A 22,533-nucleotide genomic window follows, 5' to 3' on the forward strand; every position below is an offset into this window, starting at 1 on the left:
CCCACCCCCAGTCCTGGTGGGACGTGTCTGCTAGTGGCCAGCCCTGTGGCCGCCAGCAGCCTCATCCACATGAAGTTACTTTAGGACTTTTATTTTACTTGCTAATTTTTCAAGGAAATGTTTTTCATGTTTCCATGAATTGTTTAAATATTAAAAATGTTAGTGTTTAGGATGTACCTTTCTTCATTTTATATTTTAATACTCTCTAAAAGGAAAATTCTCTTTCGATTTTGCAATCGTGTTTTTCTGAGCAACTCTTGTGTTCTTAGTGTGTGGATGATACCTAAACCTCATGTTCCTCGCTTTGCATAGGCCAGCAGAGGTTAGAGCCATGGGAAATTCGTGCCTGTAGCTGACGCATGGGAGGGCTGGGGCTGCCGGCTGTGCAAAAGCCTTGTACGGGCACCACTGAGATCCCACCCTCCTTCCTCCTGCTTCACATCCAGATGTTTTAAAAATTTACCTTACTTCCTCATTTGTATTTGCAAAGTCAGATTAAACCCTTTTTGGAACATCAGTGAGTAAATAAATAAGCAACACGAGATTGGTTTTTCTAATGTACTAGAAACATCCTTGTGCAAAGTACTTCCTTCCTTCAGGAGCATTTTTATATGGAAACTGTAACTCTGGTTATTTGGCCAAAGGCTGTCGGCGTTTTTATGGCTCCTAAGATTTTGCCTAATTTATTTCCCAGAAGGTCACGCTGATGTACAAATGCCCTCAAGGAATAGAGTCACGCTTTACCTCATCCCCACCGTAAGGGCACATTTTACTTTTTAATGTGCCTATTTGATTCAAAGAAATGTGTAAATGATATTTTTACTTCGATTTACAGTAGACCTTTTAAAAGCAGACTTTTTACAAAGCAGGTAGAAAGGAGAGACAGGTTTATGCAAACACCCTCTTTCTCTGATTTCTACTGAAGTGAGTTAAACGAAGTTCGTGTCACGGCCCTGTCCACAGCTGGACTTTGGAGTGTGCCCCGGTTCTTGGGCTCCGGGCTTGGAGGAAGCCGTGGCCCAAGGATGGGGAGAGGTGACAGACACTCAGCAAGTGTGTGTGAGGGGCTTATTGTAAAAAGAGTTGAAGGGCGCAGAGCGAAAATGCGTTTCCTAAGGGGAAGCAGTCTGTCTCAGGGAGCGGAGAAGACCCCGTCTTCTGTGTTTCCCCTTCTGTGTGCTGGTGGTGTGTGCCCATGTAAAGGTCGGCTGTAACCACTCACAACTGTGCGTCAGGGTTTGGGGGTCTGGATTTTTGCAGGTATGGACGTAACTTAAAGGTTACGCTCCAGACATTCCTTTCTGCTACACATATGATGGGGAACGTCACCATTTGTGGTGTTTTTCTGTTTTCTGATTGGTGGTCACTGTTCCACGGTCTAATTACCCCATTCTTTAAGACTGAAATAACTGTTTCCCTGGTAATTTTTCTGTAACTGTTTCCTTCTAATTGTTTTTCTGCCTCCGTCATTCCGTTACCCCTTGTCTTTCTGTCCCTAACAGTTCGGTTATATTCAAAGGTTTCGAAACGCGTCTAAGGAATTGTGAATAGGATGTTTCCGCCGGCAACACTGAGCCTGCCTCTCAGGCGTGCTAGTGGGCGTCACTCTCTTCCTCCCCGCCCGGCACCCGAGTGACGACAGTAAGATAGCACCGTTCCCTGGGCTCCCCGGAACGTCCACACTCGCTTCTCCCTCCACCAGTACCTTAAAACTACTACGAATTCATATTTCAAAATTATTAATACGTTTGTTTAATAAATAACTCTCGAAGGCCAGATATTTTGAAGCAAGCATTCTTCCGTTGCTGAGCTCTGGCATACGCATTTGGGAGTCCTTGGAAGGTTATAAATTTTTGTCAAAACAAAAACATAAGATAATCACCCAAAATGTGTGAAAGAGAAGAGGGAAGGATTGATTGGCTGGTTTGAATTAAGGAGACTCTAATTTGTATCAAAGGAAACTCAGGGAGAAAGGTTTGGAAAACAATTATAATTACTTTTGTGACGCTAAAGGCATATTTTACAAGCAAATTTTCTAATACAGGAAGTAAGCGATGACCTTTGGCCTCTGGAATAATGTGATTAGGTTTACAACTGATAGCAATTTTCTTTTGTGCTTTGGAAGTCATTGTTTTTGAATGTGACAATAAAAATCTGTTTAAAAGCTGTTTATTTATCCCATAAATAAGTTGTCTTTTGGTAATTAAGTGCTATTAAGTTGCAAATGTTCTGATCGTAATGCTTAATTGAAAATGTAATGAAATTCTGAAAAAGAGTTGAAGAGTTGAACACCTGAGTTTGGGATCCCAGAACTCCTTGTGTTTACATTATACTATCAAAAGACGTCTACGTGCAGGTTTTCTTTTAAATCAGAACTTTGATGTACGTGGGATCCACAGGGGGTTTTTTAAAAAGCTACTTGTACATCTTACAAATCATCGATCATGCAATTGAACCTGCCAGTCAAAGAGCTGAGGTAAATCCCTGCTGTGTGTGGAATCAGGACGCCTGATGCGCTGCAGGCGATTTGTAGCGGTTAATGGGAGCCCAGGTATCGGCTGAGACTGTGGTCCGAAGCATGAAGTCTTCCTCCTGGTTAACTCGACTTTCAAGGTGTCCGTTTGATTCCATTCGCCAGAGCAGTTTGTTTCCCAAGTGTTCATTTATTAAGCTCCTTCTGGTGGCAAAGGGCAGATACCTGGAGTCACCCCAGGGAGGCGCTGCAGAGCAGCAGAGGGAGCTGCGGGTCCCTGCCGGGGATGGGGCTGCAGCTCTCGCTGTCGGACCCCAGCCCGGGACACACCTGCGGCCACGGAAGTTGCTGCTGCCACGCTGGCAAACGCTCTGGATGCCTGGGTTTCAGCTCCCCAAGAAAAAGGTGTGATCCATCCCCTGGGTCACCAGCGAACATGGGAAGCACATGCCGGGCCACACCCGAGGGAGACCAGGAGCCTGTCATGGTCCCTGCACGGGGCAGGACAGCAGGGTGCCAGGGCAGAGAGTGACCTCAAGCACACGGGTTGTCACATGGTTGGGGGCCTGGCACCCACGTGTCCTGAACGCTTCACAGTTGGAAGGGTGTGTGATGCATCTGGTTTTATAGAAAGTGGTGAGTTTGGGGTTATTTTCAAGGCACGCTTCATATGCTGTTCCTTGAGATATGATTTTATGAGACAGCGTTGTTTTTATCCACCCCAACACGATGGTCATGGTGTTGCAGGAGAGGCCAGGTTTCAGCAGAATTCTCAGGCATCTCCACTGAGCACGCCGTGTTTGAGCACTGAGACTTGCAAGTGTCCGAGATAAAAAGTAGCAGCCCGGCCCCACCCTCCAGAGCTGGGTTCAGACGAGGGCTGCATGGGCGGAGGGTGGCTGAGGGCCTGAGTGGGGCGGCGCTCGCCTCCCTGTGCCACGGGCTCCTCCGGTCTGAGCCTGAGGGGCTGCTGTCCCTGCTGGAATGTGACACAGGGGTTACCACCGGTTCAGCGTTAAAGGAATTAAACCTCGTGTGAGAGTTAGCTCAGTGCAGTGGAGCAAGCACCTCGGGGCCCGGCACCCGGAGCAGGTGCAGACACGCGGGTCCTCCACAGACTGGCGCACACGAAGTCCGGGCACTTGTTCCGGCTGAAGCCTGGGCTCCGAGAGCTGCTGCGACGCGGGACTTGCCTTGTGCAGAGCAGCGGCGCGTGCTCCGTGAGTGTGGATGTGACTCCGAACCCCTCCTGGGACTGCTGGCAGGGGTAAGCGAAACCAGAGCAGTGGAGACAGCCGGGAATAGGCCTGTGTCTTCCGCCGCTGCCTCTCGTCTCTCGCCGAGCGCCGACGTCTTCCTCGTCTCAGTGTCGGGAGCATCTTCCCCATGTTGTCTTGCAATACTCGAAAGTGGGGTGTCTTTTCACTTACTTAGATTGTCACAAGTTTCTTTCAGCGATGCTTCATAGCTGTCAGCAAACAAATCTTTTACTTTTTAAAAAAATGTTTAAGAAAAGTTTTTTTTAATGGGGCTTCTGGGAAGTTCCTGTTGATGTATGGGGACCACGTCTTTGGTAGTGTCACATGGTAAACGCAGGAACAGGTTCAAAGGCCGTTTCTTACCCTGTCCCAGCCTGTATGTGTGTTGTGGGATCCTGGCAAGTGCAGGGGGGCTGTAGGCCGGCCGAGGGGTTCACCAGGAGCCGGAGGAGCAGGTGCTGCCGGAGACAGAATGCAGGGGCCGCAGGGTGTGTGGAAGGACCTGGGTGGCCAGGAGAGGGGCAGGGTGATTCCTGGGACCGCACGTCCAGTTCCAGTTGCTGAGGAAATGCTGGCTGAGTTTGAGCAGTTTGGGGAAAATAGGCTGTGGTGCAATGTGTCCGTTTATCTAGCTTTGTCGTGGTTTGGCTTGTTTTTGCTATAGGTTCGGTGGCTCCCACCTCGAGCAGGCTCCGCCTTGCAGGTGGAGCCAGGTGCCCACGATGCAGGCCGAGGGTCTCACCCTCCCTTCGGTGCAGGTGCAAACGCAGGCGGCAATGTCCGCGCTGACAACCCCAGGCAGAGGGTGCAGGAACCGGCATTCCCATTGGGCGGGGCCAGGCAGGGACCTCTCCTGAGGGCCTCATCCTCTCTGCTCTCGCACTGGGGCAGGTGGGCCGGGCCACGTCCTGTCCCCAGAGTCTGGGACCATCGCCAGGCCCAGCCAGTGTTGAGTGTGCAGCCATCAGCTGGGTTTAGCCAGAAAGGGGAAGTGCTGCCCCCAGACGCCACTGTCCCCATTGTGGGCAGCCGAGTGTTGGATCCAGGAGGTCGTCCCATCTACGCACCTGGCCTCGGTTTCCCCAGACTGCAGCTGGGGTGGATGCCACTAGTGTGAGGGTGGGAGGAGCATCAGAGGGGCCTGCCCCGGGAGGCCTGCGGCACCGCACACGGCGCCCGCTCCATATGTGTGTGCTGTGCTGTTAGTTTCTATTCTCACACTCACAAGACACTTGTTGGAATGGGTGGGCCTCCAGCCTCATGCCCCACAGTGAAACGTGCACTTACATTCTGTTTGAATTTGGGAAGACAGTTGTATGTTAACAAATAATGACTATAACTGCTGTTTTCTCTTGCTTAATAACAAAAATGGTGCCGTGAATAGCTGGAAATTAGGAAGCTAAGATGCTTTCCACATTGGGTTTGTTACCTCATTTTCACAAAGGGAAGTTGCTGGCCCTTGAGTATTTATTATATGCTGCACAGACGTATTAAAAAAAACTAGTTTGAGTGTTCATTACACTCTTTATTATTGCCATTACTCACAGGGTGTCCCCGTCGTGTGTTGTCGCAGTGATGTTGTGTTTAAGAGGAAACGCATGAGTTTCCGCATGTATCAAGGAATTCAACCCTGCGCAGTGAAAATGAGAATGTGTTATCAACACATTGCATAATCCAATTTAATTCATTTCAGCTAAGTTTTTATCTCTTATGCTGTCCTTTTATGTGGCCACATTCATAATGTAGCTTCTGGGCTAAACATTAGGCAGAAGCAGGGTACGTGAGTGGAACGATAACGGGCTTGTGTTTAACGCCGAGGGAGATGAGAGTTGTGTAAAATCGCGTGTTAATGGGAAAACAAAGCGGACGACAACAGGAAGACAACTTTATGCTGCTGTAAAGTCCGGATTACAGAACCTAGTTCTGCTATTTATCAGTTGAATATTGAATTTCCTTTGAAAACTTGCTTTTAATTACATTAAAATGTAATATAATATAAATATTACCCCCTAATATATCAAGGTGCCTTCATTATCGTTTGGCTGTTTTGGAAGGGCAGGTGCTGAGGTTGCGTTGCCGCCCCTCCTGTGGGTTGGTGTCGGCACCTGGGATGGGGCAGGGCCGCGCTCGCTCTCTGAAGTCGGGGGTCCTCCTCCTCGAGCTGGGGGCTGTTTGCTGGGGGAGTGCGGGAGGGATCCCTCCGCTGCCCTCAGCAGGAGGAACGGCCGCCACTTTGCTCAGAGTCCGCTGGGGTTTCTCAAGAAGCGTTTGTGTTCTCGCACACTGTGGACCCCTCCTAGCTGTGACTTCTTAGAAGTCTGTGAAATTACATCCTTTCTTTATACGTCTCCCTGTCCCAGCTGGCCTGGACAGCAGCTGTCCTGGATCCGAGCAAAGGGGACATTTTGAGCCCACACCTTGGACTGGTCTTTCACCCACCGCTGCTGGCAGGTGGTGATGTTTTCTCCACATCAGTTACCTGGAGAGCTGGGCTTAGGAGGTGATGGGAGAAGCCTCATAGCTCCCTTCCTGGTGTCCCTCTGTACCTCGCGTGGGGGTCCAAGGGGTGGCCCCGTGGGTTCTAGGTGTGACTGACCAGCCCTGGGATTGCAGGTGACACTTCTCAAGTCTGGGACGGTGGTGGGGAGAGAAGGGTGGGTCAGGGAGACACTCTTGGTGGTGGAGGAGCCGCGGGGCAGGAGCGAGTCCCCTGAGCTGAAGCCAGGGTGCAGGTGGCCCAGGGAAGGGGTGTTGGATGGGCCTGGGGGGCTGGTGCTCCCTTCCTGGTGGGATGAGGAGGAAGGCTGGACATCATGACTAACGAAATACCAGGTGTTATTTTTCAAACTTCTAAAGCTAAACCACAAAATTCAATCTAAGTGGAACATAACTAGGTTTTTCTCCCACATTGTCTACTTAATACCAGAAAATCAGAGGCCCGACATAGCTCGTAGACAGTAAGTATTTGTCCCTGTAGGAAATCATTCAGGAAAACAAAGCTGGTTCCTAATATCCCACACCTGGGGACAGCACCTACGAAGGAATGACTGTCCACTGCGCGCCCAGACTGAGAGTGTGCACTGCTGGGGGAAATCGCTCTGTGGGGCGTCAGATATCTCACTTTCTAACGGGGGGGGGGGGGTCTGTCCATGTGTCCGCTGAGCTCTAAGTGGCCTTTCTGTGTTCTGTCTGCAGACCAGCAGTACTCATGGGCGCCGGCTCCGCACTTCAATGAGGAGCGGTACTCGCCTGCGCCGCGGAACATGAAAGGACTGTCCGGAAGCCGCGCTCAGCCGCAGCTGTGTCCCGGCCACACCTGCGGCCTGGCGGCCCCCGAGGACTGCGAGCGCGCGCACGAGCACATGCATCATGCGCAGGAGGCCCGGCAGCCCTACCTGCTCAGCCCGGCCGACAGCTGCCCCGTGGACCACCACCGCTGCTCGCCGCGCAGCTCGGTGCACTCGGAGTGCGTGATGATGCCTGTGGCTCTGGGCGACCACATGTCCAGCAGCACCTTCCCCAGGATGCACTACAGCTCGCACTACGACACGCGGGACAACTGCGCCATGTCCCACGCCGGCGCGAAAATCAACCGCATCCCGGCCAACCTGCTGGACCAGTTCGAGAAGCAGCTGCCCCTGCACAGGGACGGCTTCCACACCTTGCAATACCAGCGGACGTCCACCGCCGCGGAGCAGCGCAGCGAGAGCCCCGGGAGGATACGGCACCTGGTCCACTCCGTCCAGAAGCTCTTCACCAAGTCGCACTCCTTGGAGGGCTCCTCCAAGAACAACGCCAACGGGACCAAGGGCGACGGCAGGGCGGACGACCACCACCACGGCCACCACCCCAAGCACGGCAAGCGCAGCAAGAGCCGGGAGCGGAAGCCCGAGAGCAGGCACAAGTCCGGCATGAGCAGCTGGTGGAGCTCCGACGACAACCTGGACAGTGACAGCACCTACCGCACGCCCAGCGTGCTGAACCGCCACCTGCTGGACCCCCTTGCCCACTGCTATGCGGACACGCTGCAGAGCCCCTTCGGGGACCTCTCGCTGAAGACCTCCAAGAGCAACAGCGACGTCAAGTGCTCGGCCTGCGAGGGCCTCGCGCTGACGCCGGACGCCAAGTACATGAAGCGCAGCTCCTGGTCCACACTCACAGTCAGCCAGGCCAAGGAGGCCTACCGCAAGGGCTCCCTGAACCTGGACAAGCCGCTGGTGCCCCCGGACATGAAGCCGCCCTTGAGGTCATGCCACTACCTCCAGGTAAGGGGCCGCACAGGCGCCGCAGCCGCCTGCTCGGTGGGCTCTCAGGTCACTGCTCTTGTGGTTTCGGTTGACAGAGAAGAATTGTGTAAGTTCTCAGCACACAGCACGGTGTTGTGAAACATGGGCATCTTTTGGGTGGGCTGCGGCCAGCTAATTCACATGTGCGTTTCCTCACACGTTTATTTTTCTATGGTGAGAACACTTAGAATCTACTCTCCCAGCGATTCAGTGAGCGCAGTCGCCGTGATGCACGTACAGCTCTTGCGCTTGCCCCTCCTGCCCCCCTGAAATGTCGCCCTTTAAGCAGAGTCTCCCAGCCCAGCCGCCTGCTTCTGCCAGCCCTGCTGCCCGCTGCTCTGCTTCTGCCTCCGGCCGCAACTTTGTTAGGTTTCACATTCCAGCATGACACCAGTTTGTTTGTCTGAGCTGGGCTCATTTCTCTTTTCACAAGGTCCTCCAGGTTCACCTGTGCTGTTGCAAACGGCAGGGTTCCTTCCTCTGAGGCCGAGTGCGGCCCACTGCGTGCATGGACCATGCTTGCTTAGTCCATCCATCCGCCGGTGGACGCTCCAGCTCACTCCACATCTGGGCCGTGGGATCTAATCACAGGGCTGGCGGGAAATCATCGAGAGCCCCTGGGCCGCCCTGGGAGGCCTCGCGACATCCCTGTTCCGCCCTGGCGCCAGCAGCGTAGGCACGACAGGCCGTTCCTATCAGGCCTCTGAGGCTGGAGTGCTCAGCAACAGCGACGGAGAGACGTCAGCCCCGTTAGTGTTTCTCATGGAAAGTTGGTGGCCCCACAGCAGAGGCGCTGCCACTTTTGTAAGTTCACTCCCCACTCCCGACAGTGGCTTCTTTGAGCCTCACAGTAGCCAGTCTGGCTATGGAAAATGCATCTGTTTCTCTGGGGTGTGGATTAAGTGAATTTACCAAAGGCAAAAGCGAATTAAATACAGTGATCGCAGAACTCGCGTACTGTGGGATTCCCTGTTGTGTGTAATTCCCTCCGTCTCCGAGTCATGGGCCCCGAGGGTGCAGGTGGGCGCAGCCCTCGGGAGACCCCACTTCAATGGCACCTCTGCACGTCCTCCTCTCGGCCAGCAGCACCACTGACGACACCTGGAGCCTCAGTTTTGATAAATGCGTATCGTGGCTACGCCGTGTCCCAGCTCACAGACCACATCCACCTACCGGTGACCAGTGGCCGCAGGCCGCGCGCTGGGTCAGAGAAGCCTTCACTGATGCGAAGTCGGGGGGCGCTGAGTCAGCAGGAGGCCAGTGGACGGGACACCTGAGCGGCTTCTCAGGAGTCCTGGGCGGGAAAGTCGTTTCGGCAACAGCAATTGCATCCCGGCACGTTGTCCGAAACTCGGTGGCTCTTTGTGAGAGGAACTGCTAACCAAATTGCTTTCGTAGACCTATTTATTCAGAGACAAATTGGTAGTTGGATAAGATATTTGTTTTGATAGCAATGGAAGAGGCTCAGATTTTGCTTGCAGTAGGAAACCCTAATAAAATCCAAATGTGAAAATGTTTCTCTCTACTCGTCTGAAGGAACGTGGAATGTGGAACGTGGAACAGGGGTTCACTCTCTGTGCCTTCGCTGTTACAGAAGCAATCCTCTCTTGCTGCTTCTGTGTGAACCTGGGGGTCGCTAGTTCAGGGTCCGCGTGGTCCCACGAGATCTCTGGCCAGAAGATTCATGAAGGTGAGAGAAGGAGTAACGTGCGTGTCTCCTGGGACTCGCTGAACTGATGTCCTGCGTCTCTGCGTCTCTGAGGACATCCCTCCGGCCTCCCCGCCAATCGCATTACGCTTTCCGGAGGGAAGCTGTGGGTTCCTGGGTCCTGTGGGTTCCTGTGGATTTTATCCACAGCCGGGATGGAGAGGAATTAGAGGGATTCATCAGCAGGGGCCATAGTAAGAGTAAGATTTTAGAGAATAAGACAGGAGAAATAAACGTTCACAAGCTCTCTGCAGTTTTTCACCAAACACTAGAGAGATTTCCAGCTGAACAAAGGGGTTACTTTTTATTTTCACCTTCGGTTTGCACAGAACAGACAGTTAACATTAGAGGGAGATTTTTTTCCCTGTTTTTAAGAAAGTGAAATAGACGATAAATAAGACTGAAATTCCTCTGCCAAGATCCTGTTTTTGTATTTTCTGCATCAGCAGACAAAGCTCCAAAGGTCAAACTGTTAGTGAAGCTCGTGCGGGTGTCGGCAGGTGACCCACCGAAGCTCTGCTCCACGCAAATGGCCGAGTCCGCAGCACAGGAAGCTCTGGGGACACTTGGGGAGGGGAGGCCCTGACTGGGCAGAGGGAGAGGACAGTGCGGCCTCTGCCCCGTCCAGGGGGAGCCCCGTCCTCCTTCCACCCTCCATGGCCCCCGGCCCGGGCATCGCCCCCACCCCACCGATGGGGGTCCTCGCGGCCTCAGCCCCGGCCTCTCCAGGTGAAGGGGCCACAACTCCACATTTTCAATCCACTGCTTTATTCTCATGTCTGCCGTGTTCACTGGCAGTAGATGCCTGGCTTTTTACACGCGAAGCTCGTCGGTTTCCACAATTTGGGAACGGAAGCAAGAAAAGAACACAGAGGGGAGGGGTAGGATGAAAACCCTGAGTGATGACATTTCCCCACGTCTAGAAAGTGTTTCCACTCTCCGCCGCTCCTTCCCGCAGCGGGTCCCAGCGCCTCTGCAGCCCCAGCAGGACGGACCCCAGACTCTGCCTGCCTTTTGGTGCCAGTGAGTGTTTAGGTGTGAAGTCTGTGATGTCTCCAGTCATGCACAAAAATACGTCTTAAAAATTCCATCTTTCCCAGCTACACTTACTGAACAGATTATCTGTGCGGTACAGTTTGGAAAAGTCTCCGTCTTTACAGAGTGGGGCCAGACGCCCTGTGTCTTGTTTCTACAAGAAGCATTTATTAATAAAAGGGCTGTCAAGGAGAGCACAGTGCTGGCCCCGGGTGTCCATGCAGTAAAAGCTAAACTCTAGCGGAGAGTCGAGGGCTGAGGGGAGGGTGGCCTTGGAAGGCCTGGGGACCGTCTCTGGCTGTCCTGCTGCGGTGCCCACCCCGGGTGTTCCTATCCCATCTCCCTGCGTCCTCGCCGTTCCTCACACCCTGCAGCTCGGTCTGTGTCTGTCGGGTCAGTTCACGGTCTGGCTCTGGGAAGGCTGGTCCCGGCCTGGGCCCTGCATCGCCCCACACCCCTCAGGGTCCCACACGCAGAGGTCTGGGGCGGATGTGCCTCATCTTGCACTGGAGCACGCCTGCTCCGGCGCTGGCCCCGCAGCCTTCCCCGTCACCCCGGGCGTCTGTGGATCCACAAGCAGGTGAGCAGGACGGACTGACGCCCCCGCCCCAAGGCGTCCCCGCATTTTCAGAAGGCGGAACTGTGGCCTCTCAGGCATTTTCAACTTCAGAGGACTGATGATTCTGACAAGCTCCTCAGAAAACTTGCCCGTTTTAGTAGCTTTAGAGGCAAAAGAGAAAGTTGTTGTAGGTGGGTTCGTAGCCTTAGGGATACCCAAGCTCTCAGCCAGGGCCACCGTGGTGGTGTGCTTGGTGTCCACACAGAAAACGCACACACTGTGGAAGCAAGGAGACATCTCCCTGAGGGAAACAGCTTTGGATGATAATATTCTTCCTCGGTTTCAACTCCTGAAAGAGACTATTACTATAAAATCCTGGCCCCTTCCACCTATGTTCTGCCGCTTGAAAGAAAGTATCTTTTAATATGCAGTGTTGCACTGTCCTTAAAGCAGGAACCAGGAGACAGCCAAATGTGTGCCGATGTCAACCCTACCAAAGTGCCTTTAAAGAAACATCACAAGCACCCCCCATCGCTGTGTGCAAGTACTCGGTGATGGGGTCACGGGTGGCCGTCAGATGCAGCAGAGACTGCGGATTGGACTTGCAGAGCCCGTAGCTGTCGTGAGGAGAGTTCATTCATTCATTCACTCATTCGTTCCCTGGAGGTTGTGCAGCCGCTCCCAGATTGTATCCTTGGCCACCCCTCTGTGTCTGGCGCAGGTTTGTAACAGTAACTTAACGGAGAAGGATGTATTTCCTGAGCACAGTGGCATCTCAGTATCCCTCCTCTGCCTTTTGATAGTCTCCAGACATATGCTTTGGAATCGGCGTTTGGTGCTTGAATCCATCCTCTGAAACTGTGGTTGACACTCAGAAATTCCTCCGTCAGAGACTGCAAAATTGGCTCCTTAAATCAGAAACAGAAACATACAAGCTGGTCTCATTTGTTAGTTAATTTGCAGGCTGCTGAAAAAAATCTCTACTTTGTTTTCTTATGGAAGCATGTTTTTAATTCGCTAGAAATCCCAGGAACCTGCCAGAGTGAATCTCTCCCCTGATGGCAGATGGGCCGCGGCTCCATCTGTGCGGCCAGCCTCAGCCACTTCCCGGACCGCCTCCGCGGACGCTGGCCAGGAGACGCTCTCGCGGGCTTCCCCGCCTCCGCTTCCTCCCTGACCCTTCTGCGGTTGGACTCTAATTAACGAGGACCCAGCGCTCGCCTCGGGGAGCCTCCCTGGCGCCCGGCCCCTCCTCTTGGCTGAGAGCACCCAGCGACCCTTCCACCCTCGCCTCGCGCCCTAGTTACGCTATAACTCATCTCATTTCATGTCCAGTGCCGAAATGAATGTCACTGAGGGCTACGGCTTTTCTTAAATTAAATATGAGGCATTTTTATTACAAAAGCAATATATGATCCATGCAGAAAATTTATAAAATATGAGTATGAAGAAAAACACTGGAAAAGCCTGTGCCCCCACCTTCCAGCAAAGACATCTGCTCCACCTCTGCCTGCTGTCTGTGCCCAGTGCAGAAACACCTGCCGTAGGACATTACAGCGTTTTGGGAGATTCTCTTCTCCAGCACGAAGGACATGCTGCCTTAGTTCCCTTGAGTGCAGAGCTGCATGTGACAGTGCGGTTGCTATGTATTTGGAGTTCTCCACACTCGGCTGTTGTATGCGGTGTTTTCTCGCTTTTGTAAATGTGAATTCAACCCATGGAGGCAACTTTACCCGGAGCCTCCAGGTGGCTGTTCACAGCTCACGATCCCCCGGGAAAGGAACCCTGTGCCCTGAGCTGCTGGAAACACGGTATTCAAAAAGCTCCGTGGTTTTTAGCATGTTCTAGAGTGTGATCTGAAGTTTCACGTGTGTAGGTGAATACCAAAGTACTGACCTGCTCTGCCATCTTCATGGGTTAGCCTGTCCTGAAACTGGAAACTTAACACAAGAGCACTGAGCAGGCACTCTGTGGGGCCTTTGTCGGTAACGTGTAGCGTGTACAGGTGTTCAGTTCTGTACTGGGCAGGTAAATATAGGAGTTCTGTTCTCTACCAAGCAGCCTGTGTGATGAGGCACAATGTCCTTTTTCTTCTCGGAGCACAGGGATTGTGCATACATGCTATAGTTTGGCTTCTGGAGGAACCTCACTCCTTTATTATCTTGCAGTTAAAGGATAAACGTACAATAACGCAGGCACTTTCTTCCTCATTTTCTTCTTTTTCTCTTCCTTTTCTTCTTTTTTTAGTTTTCTGAAATTTTAATTCTCTTTTATACTGAAAGGAAATGAATCTAAATGTTAGCAGTGGTTTGTGTTACCTGCCAAGATTACAAGTGTTTTGTTCTCTTCTACTTTTCTAACATTTTCTCACTCTTTCCACAATGCTTGTCTATCACTTTCATAATGGGAAAAGAACGATAATTCCATCTTAATGTCCTTTTAGGATTCGAATGGCGAGTGCTGAGAAGCATCTATTTTATGCATCTAAGTTTAAATGACAAGTGACCGTGACGAGCTGTGTCTTCAAGGAACTGTGGAGAATGTGTCCCCCAAAGAGCCAGTAACAGGACTCTGAACGGCAAGAGTGATCGTGTTTTGTGTCTGTCCTGCCCAGGTGCCCCAGGACGAGTGGGGCGGCTACCCCACCGGGGGCAAGGAGGAGGAGATCCCCTGCCGGAGGATGCGGAGCGGGAGTTACATCAAAGCCATGGGGGACGAGGACAGCGGCGAGTCGGACTCCAGCCCCAAAACGTCGCCCACGGCGGCCCTGCGGCCGGAGCCCCTGCTGAAGTCCCTGGGACAGAGGCCTCTTGGAGACCACCAAACGTAAGTGAGACCCCTGCTTTTCCCTCTGGACGTGGCTTCGCCGTTCAGATACTTCCCCCTTCACAACGACGTAACTGGGAGCCAGTTGTCCGCTCAAACTAAACTCCCGAGTTGGAAATATTAGGCCCCTGGCCAACAATTTTCAAGTCCTTTTTTTATAAAAGAACAACTGGCCCTTTGGTTCCTTATTTATTACACAGTAATTAAGGAAATCTGCTCGGGCAATTCCTACGTCCAGTTTTACAGTCAGTGGGACACATCGGCTCTTTCATATGAGTGGAATTATCCTCACCAGGACGAGCGTGTTTCCATGCATGTGAGTGGGCGTACCTGGGGCGTGCGCGAGCGTCCGTGTGAGTGGGCGCACCTGGGGCGGGTGCACGTGTCCGTGTGAGTGGGCGCACCTGGGGCGAGCCCGAGTGTCCGCGTGAGTGGGCGCACCTGGGGCAGGTGCGAATGCGTGAGTGACAATCATGGGGATCTGCTGTTCGCTATAACCTTACAAGTGCATTTCTATGCAATAGGGGGAGGAAGTGGACCGGCTTACCAGATATAATGCCACAGGCTCTGTATAACCTGCCAAAGATTCAATATTAATACATTTAGCTGATTTCCAATGTATGAGCAGATAAAACTCTGGGAAGTCAGCCATCCACGTGAACTATGGAAGCAGGACTGTGCCTTCCCCAGCCTCGTGGCTGCACATCCTGAGCCCGCTGCTGGCTGGGGTGTGGACGCTGAGGGCTGCCTGGAACAGCCCAGCTTCCCCACCGGAGGCTGCGCGTTGTCCTGGTGAACGGAAACGACGGGGTGAAGCAGCCTCTGGGTGCCTCGCCGGTGTTGCCTGCCAGTCATTAATCATCGTGCACACGTGAGACGATGCCGCTGCAGACTGAGGTGCTGTCCTTGTGCCGTTCTCCACCGTGCCAGGCGGAGAGGGTGATGAGTCGATGCTGGTGTGATTTCTTCTGATAAATCCGATAATTCGTTACCAATAGCTTGCAGGATGAAAAATTGAAATTTTCAATTGCAACCAAATCTTATAAATCAGAACATAATAAATCTGAACCAGAACTTCTTTACCTAGTTCAGCTAAACTCAAGAGCTCTGGTGTCAGAATGCCCAGTGCCAGGTGCCCTGAGGTGGGGACCACGGTGCAGCTCAGGCCTGTCTGGGCTCTGCCCTGGCGGGAGGCTGTGGAAAGAATGGCTGGGGACAAAGCCGGGGTCTGGCCCTGAGAAGTGCGTAGACTTGGAAGGAAATGGGGAGGGGGCGCTGGCTGGCCAGGAAGCATTTAGGAGGCACTTGCTGTGGGGGAGCTGTGTGGGGGAGGGCGTGCTGGGAACAGAGGCACGTCGGTGACCGTCTGCTCAGCAGGGAGGGATCGGGCTGGGCAGGTCTTGCCCACCTTGTATCTGGGGCACTTGCTGGCATCTTTGGGAATTATGGATTATCTGAAACCTCTCCTAGGGGAGGAAATGCACCCGCGCGGCAGCTGTGCTTAGCAGGTCTGGAGGCTCTGACACCCACCCTTAAGCCGGGGGCTCCGAACCCCCGCACAGGCACCGTCTCTGAGCCTTCGCTTTTAAACCTTCGTGATTTGCTTCATGCCTCTACACGTTAAACCATGAAAGATAAAAAAGCAAACCATCTAACATCTGTGCTTCCTAAGTGTATTGGGTTACGAATTATGCTGCAGGGATTGGTCTTTCTAGCAATTATGAGCAGTGTTTTCACACAAACAGGGCTCCTCCTCCTCCCCTGCCCCGCCCCGGGACACCGTCACTGCTGCCTCTCCCCACGTTGTTACCGTACCCTCCTCCTTTAGTGGTGGATACTGTGCCGTCACCCTCCTCTCTTTAGCTTGGGGACTGGCCCAGAGTCCTGCACGAGGTGCTCAGGGGACTCTGCTAGAATATCACATGTATAAAACCCACCTCGTCACCTGGTGTAGTTAAAACTCCTTCCAGAAGCTGGCAGAGGGAGGAAGAGCCCACGGCCACATGTCAGTGTCATTGCAAGTTGGCCAGACTCTTCCCGCCCAGGTACGACCCCTTCCAGGAGTTCACCCCCAGAGGGCCCCAAGCACCTGACCAGAGCGTGTTCCACCACGTCGAGCCTGACAAAATTGGGGGAAGATAAACGAAATGTGTCACCTACCAGTGGCCCCGTCCCAAACCCAAGCCAGCTCCTGCTTTGGCCCCCCAGGGCACTGTCCGCTCGTTGCAGAGACACCCCGAGAATCCATTCCACTCCTCCGTTTACCCAGGAATCCCCTGCTCTGTTGATCAGCCCAACAAATGTCGAGGTATCATGCGAACCTCTCTTTCTAAGTGCTCAAATCATTCTTTCCCCGAAGTCCGACACCACGATGTAGACCACAGTGGGGCAGCCCTGCGAGGTAGCGGACAGCACCGACACCTGACGGTGACCTTCTCTGACCCCTGGCGCCCATGGGAGCGCTCGCAGCTGCTTAAGTTAACGTCATCTGATATTTTGCCAGTAAATTACATAAATAGACCGTCTTTATTCTCGAGTTTATTTTATACTCAAACCTGTTTTAAACAAAATTGATCATTCTGAAATCGTATTTAAAATCTGCTTGGAGATCCTTGGGTTTAGCTGTGCAATGAGTGTTTCCCTTCTCTGCACCACGGTGCTTCCCTGCAGGAGCCGATTGGCAAGATCCTCTGAGACGCTGAGAGATTCACATGATAAAAACAAGACGGAGCGTGTGCTCATCTCCATGGGTTTTATCCTCCCCTCGGCATGTACAGATAACCTCCTCGAACGTTAACAGTGTTGAAGAATGCAAATGCAATGGCAAGATGAACTTAGTAACAATACCTTAATTTTAATTCGATAGGCATGGGTTCGGGTTCTTGTCATCAAATTATCATATCGGCACCTTCCATCTGCTCTGGGTCACATAAGGTTCCCTGCGTCAGCAGTTCCTTCTGACTCTGCCTCGCTCAAGGGCGGGAAGAAGGTGGGGTCTGTAGTGGGCTGTTCTCAGGCCTCCTTCAGAGCACAGAGCACAGAACTCCTGTGAGGGCTGAGATACTTGCTTCAAAAAGCCCCACCTCTTGGGACAAGAGAATTATCCTGTTGAAAACTGTCTTGTCTTCCTGCTGGTAAACTGAGAAAAAGAATCAGTCCTCTCGTTAATGATTTAATGTACATACATGTGAGCACTTTCACTTACATTTGCGATGTTCTCTAAAACAGCGCACATCCGTAGAAAGCCTTTCACTCTCAAAGGAGAAATAAAAGAAAAACAAAGAAGCAAACACCTTGTCACAGCTGTCCTGGTGCCTTGGCGCACAAGGGCTCCAGCAGCATACCCTGCCCGTATGCAGAGCACCACGTAGAATTATCATCAGCTAATTGAAATGCAAATTTCAAGTTACTACTGAATCCAATTTGCTGCATTTTTAAATTAGTTTATGCATTAGTAGTTGAGATATTGGACTTGCTTATATATTAATATTTGAGATACTCGAATAACCAATTCAATTTTAGGTGTGATGAAAGGTAGACTAAATAATTTCATTTGGAGGCCTTTGCTTTTTTTCCTACTTACTTGAATTAAAAAGTCAAAGCTCTAATAATTTTGAACATGTGTGAGTCATTCTCCAGTGAAGATACCATTTTAAATTTTTAGAAAAAGAAGAGCTTATTTCGAGGACTTCTTCATATCATTCGTAAAGATAAATTCCGATGAATTAAATATATAAGCATAAAATCATATATATATATACACACACATACGTATGAATATTCTATAACCTCGCGATGGAGAAGAGGTTTCTAAACATGATCCAGTGGGAAGAAGCTATAAGATATTGACCAACTCGAATTCATAAAATTAAAAACTTATTCATGATAAAAGCAAACAAACTAACAAACTAAAGTACTATTACTAAGATTATACAATAATAAAAGCCTGAGAAGGAGTTTTTCAGAATAAGTAACATATATTCATATTCTTAATATATAATGATGCCTTATACATCAATAAGGAAAAAAATGAACTCTGTAATGCAAAAATGAATAATGGCCAAGAAAAGACTCATCAGATCACTATTGCACACCCCCGATGGGTAAAACTTTCTGAAGAGCACACCATTTAACACTGAAAATGTAAGATTTTACTCTCGAGAAATTCCTGAGAAGCGTGTGAAGCTGTAATGCACACGATGACGTTCACTGTTTCATTACGTGTCAGCGTAAGAACTGGAAGGTAGCGGGTGCCCGTCAGTAGGGGTTGGTCTGGGTGGGGCGGGAACACAGAGAAGCGGATCAGTGTGACAGAACAGAGACTGTGGCCACCACAGGCTTTACATTCTGCCTGTCAAAAGATGTGACTGAGAACATGAAAAGGCAAGACGTCGAATAAGGGAAGATATCTGAGATATGTACCTGACAAAGGAAGCAGAATACGTTAATAGCAAGAGCTTCTACGAGACAAAAACATAAAGACAGATAACCCCCAATAGGGAAGGGGAATAAGGTTGATGTCACTTCTCAGCCAGCTCAGCTCCTGGCCAGTTGTCTCGGCACCCGGCACAAACAGCGAGACAGCACGAGAGACCCGTCTGTTTCCAGCACTTACTATTTACCTCCGTTTCTACTGTTCTACACACGACGCCAGACACTTCATCAAAACTTAGGGGACACAGTAAAAGAAAATAAAGCTCACTCTCAAGAGACAGAGCAGTCAAGAGAGGACTCAGGCGTGACTCAGGTGTTCCAACAAACTGTGGGAGGAAACAGAGGAAGCTGAGATTAGTATGATGAAGGCTCCCATGAAACAGAGGGACCATACGTGCACACAAGTGGGAAACAGCAAAGAGATGAAAGTTACAGGGCAGAGGCAGAGAGAATACTGCAAAGGGAAATCACGGTGTCAGAATAAAGAGTTTTGTAGACGAGCTCATCTGTGGACTTGACAGCCAAGTCACAAACTGGTGAACTTGGAGATAGGCCCAGTGTCATCACTGTCTCCAGGCCTAGAACGTTCCTGCTGTGCCCAGGTCCACACAGTGAGGACGGACAGAACCAAAATGCAAACCCCAAGCCCAGATCTTCGACCCCAATCCTCTGCTCTGGACACACCTCCCTGCGGCTTCTGGGTGCAGTTTGCGCACAGGATAGTGAAGACACCTGGTTTTCATTTCTGTCGCCATCCAAGGGGATGTCACCGGAGTTCTTTTGGAGGATATAAGATCCTTGGGAAGCAAAGCAAGTTCCATATCCTCCTAGGATTTTTTTGCTCACAACCTGAAGAAAGCAGATGGTAACAGGACTCTCCTGAATGCACAAATCTAGCATCTACTGAGACCAGCCTGTGCTTGGCCCGTTAGCTCTGGAAACTCGCTACGTTCTTTGCCTAAATGCCCCTGCAGGATGAAATTCTATCATTTCGCAATTTAGGACTTGGGTGCCCTGCTCATTCCAGTGGCCATCCACTCTGCAAGCCCTCGACCCTGCTGACCTCACGTTCCCTGCTTTAAGGAAGAAGACGGAGCACGCGGCCTTGGACAGCTGTCTGCGCCCACAGAGTCGGGGACGGCGCTGGGACCGGAGTGAACAGCTCTCCACTCCGGAAATAAACCACTGACTGGTCTTTGTGTTTGTCTGAATTATCGATTTGTCATATAGTTGTAATAATCCGTTGCAAACTTTTTAAAAAATATGACACTAAAGCAATGTACGCCAAATTTGGAGCGGAAGGTCTTTACGCTCAAATCACAACTCCGAGTGTGTGGCGGGACTTTGGCTACTCCGTCCCTCTCAGGCAGACTCCGCTCCTCTCCCCGAAACAAGGTTAATCACGACGCCTCCTCAGAGAGCCGTAGCCAGCATCAGACGAGATGAGGAGATGAGAGCGTTCTGTGGACGGTTCATCACAGTTAACCACGCCGCGTCAGAGTCCCTCCAGCTCCCGGAGGTGCCTGTGAGAGATGACGAGCTGAAGGGACCACTGGGACCTTGGTTTGTTCTGGAAAATTCCTTTCAAATCTACGTTGTGAATATATATTTCACTTCCATTCATAAATGACATAAAATTGAATATAGTACTCTTCATATCTTATTTGCAGCAGCTTTTTTGAGGTACAATTTATGTACCCTGAAATTCATCCAATTCAGTGGCTTTTAGCACATCCAGAGTTTGCAGCCATTTTCTTCACCAAACAGACTCCACCAGGAGCCTTTGCTCCCCTTTCCCCCGACTCCTCCAACCTGGCAACCTCGAATCTACTTTCTCTCTGCCGTATGGACGGGATCCCACAATATTGGGTCTCTGCGTCTGGCTGCTTTTACGGAGCGTCGTGATTTCAGGCTCATGCGCAGTGCGGCAGGTGTCAGAGTGTCACTCCTTGTTTCCACCGAACAGTACTGACGGGGACACCACGGTTTGTTTACCCATTCATCCGCCGAAGGACACTGAGGTAGTTTCTTCAGCCTTTCGAGGAACTCCCAGGCTGTTTTTCAAAGTTGCTGTACTACATATAATGTTGAATAATATAAAGTTTCAATGTATTCTATATTATATTGAATTATATGTTTATATAAAACTTACCCCTCATTTTAAAAAAATTCTTATTTATGTTTATTGCTTTTATCTCTGGATGTGTGTAGAGACTAATTTTGTGGCAAGAGCAGATTTTTCATTATCTCGAAGTTTTTATGTCCGTGGACATTGAGGGATCGACATCATCTCACGGAAGACAAAGAATTGGAGGCTTTCCGTAATACCCATCATTTCTTTTCTGATTTTTAAGTCTCCTTTCCTTAAAGGGGAATTCAATTCGTACCCTTGAGCACAGTATTGCTATATTTTCTTAGAAATATATTCCACAAGTTAAAATATAAAGCAATTTGAGAAAAATAAGATTTGTAGAAAGACATTGGTTCTCTTTAAATATATCCTTCAGAAAATTGAATTCTACTAGAATTTATGTACTGCACAGCAAGCTTATGAGGACAAGGGCACTGCCTTAATCACAGATGTACACAGAGTGTTTGTTAGATGAAGAACTCATTTTTCTAAGTAAACATATTTCAAGAACTCATTTTTCTAAGTAAACATATTTTAACAACAACGAAAAAAACCCTCTTTTTAGAGAGCCCGTGTTGCTCTGGCCCTACCTGACGTCGGTCTCTGTTCTTCTGAAGTACTCTCTGTTTGTGTGGACTCTTCCAACGCAGTTCACTGACACTAGGCTCCTCTTTCTGTCCTTTCTGGAAAAATAAATTATAGGGAAAGATGTTAGCAGATTGAATTTTTAAAAATAAGCCTCAGAAATGTTGAATGTCAAAGGATTAAATTGCTACCTTCTATTCTAGTTATACTCAGCAATTCCTAATACAAATAGTCAAAATAGGCTAGTTTTTGTGATGTGTGTCTTGAAAGGTCTCGGAATCAGCAGTGTTTTCAGTAAAAATGGGCTTCAGGGAGGCTGTTAGCAGAGCCAGATGGATCTGAGAAGACCCGGTTCATGTGGATTCGTGCCACAGCTCCCGCTGGGACGTGGGTGCCGGTGATCCAGGGGACCGGGGGACCATCGCACACGGTTCCTATGGAATCGTACATAAACTCTATCAGTACTCTTTTTTTTGACACAGAATCTCACTCTGTCACCCTGGGTAGAGTGCAGTGGCGTCATTGTAGCTCACAGCAACCTCCAGCTCCTAGGCTCAGGCAATCCTCCTGCCTCAGCCTCCTGAGTAGCTGGGACTACAGGCTTGTGCACCCACACCCAGCTAATTTTTCTATTTTTAGGAGAGACGGGGTCTCACGCTTGCTCAGGCTGGTCTCAGACTCCTGGGCTCAAGTAATCCTCCCATGTCGGCCTCCCAGAGTGCTGGGATTACAGGCATGAGCCACCACACCTGGCCTCTACCTCAGTCTCTTAAGGAGACTGAGAAATAGAGTCCTTGAATAAGCAGAAAAGGAAGTGCTGGCAAGGCAGGAAGTCTCCCTAAGCTTCTCCAGTGGAGTAAGAGAACCCGTTTGAAGTCTCTATAGCCAGGAGAGTACACTGCACCTCAGAACGAATTTGGTGAGCAGTTGGTGCTGCTGACAGCGTGGCAGGACAGGGATGCTGCATTCTGAACCTCACCCAGCCTGGTGGGATAGACGTAGCTGCCTACACAGGGGCCAGCAACAGCCTGGGCTCGACTTCGTGTTCCCAGCCTCCACCTCGAAGTCTGGGGAAAACGTGTGCCATTGGAGGAACCTGGGCCATGTGCACCTACCTTAGCTCCAGGGTGTCTGGGAAAGGAAAGATCAGTGTTTGGCCCCATAAGAGGACCAAAATCTGCCTCCATAGTGGTGATTTCCCTAAATGAGCAAACAACCATGGCAACAAAAGAAGTGA

General features: G+C 50.6%; 1 protein-coding gene across 2 annotated transcripts in view; it reads left to right on the plus strand.

Moving 5' to 3' along the window:
- Positions 1-22,533, plus strand: part of DLGAP2 (discs, large (Drosophila) homolog-associated protein 2) — a 95,364-nt gene that overhangs the window by 15,759 nt on the left and 57,072 nt on the right. The window contains exons 2-3 of one of the 2 annotated variants that reach the window (XM_012645887.1): positions 6,928-7,997; positions 13,935-14,146. In XM_012645887.1, the coding sequence (XP_012501341.1) occupies positions 6,996-7,997; positions 13,935-14,146 (1,214 nt within the window). In that variant the 5' untranslated portion in view covers positions 6,928-6,995. Of the gene's footprint in view, positions 1-6,927; positions 7,998-13,934; positions 14,147-22,533 lie in introns of those variants that run through there. The other variant, XM_012645886.1, reaches the window with a different exon arrangement.

This window comes from Propithecus coquereli, unplaced genomic scaffold, assembly GCF_000956105.1.
Source record: "Propithecus coquereli isolate 6110/MARCELLA unplaced genomic scaffold, Pcoq_1.0 Scaffold238, whole genome shotgun sequence".
In the NCBI taxonomy this organism is placed as follows: Eukaryota; Metazoa; Chordata; class Mammalia; order Primates; family Indriidae; genus Propithecus; species Propithecus coquereli.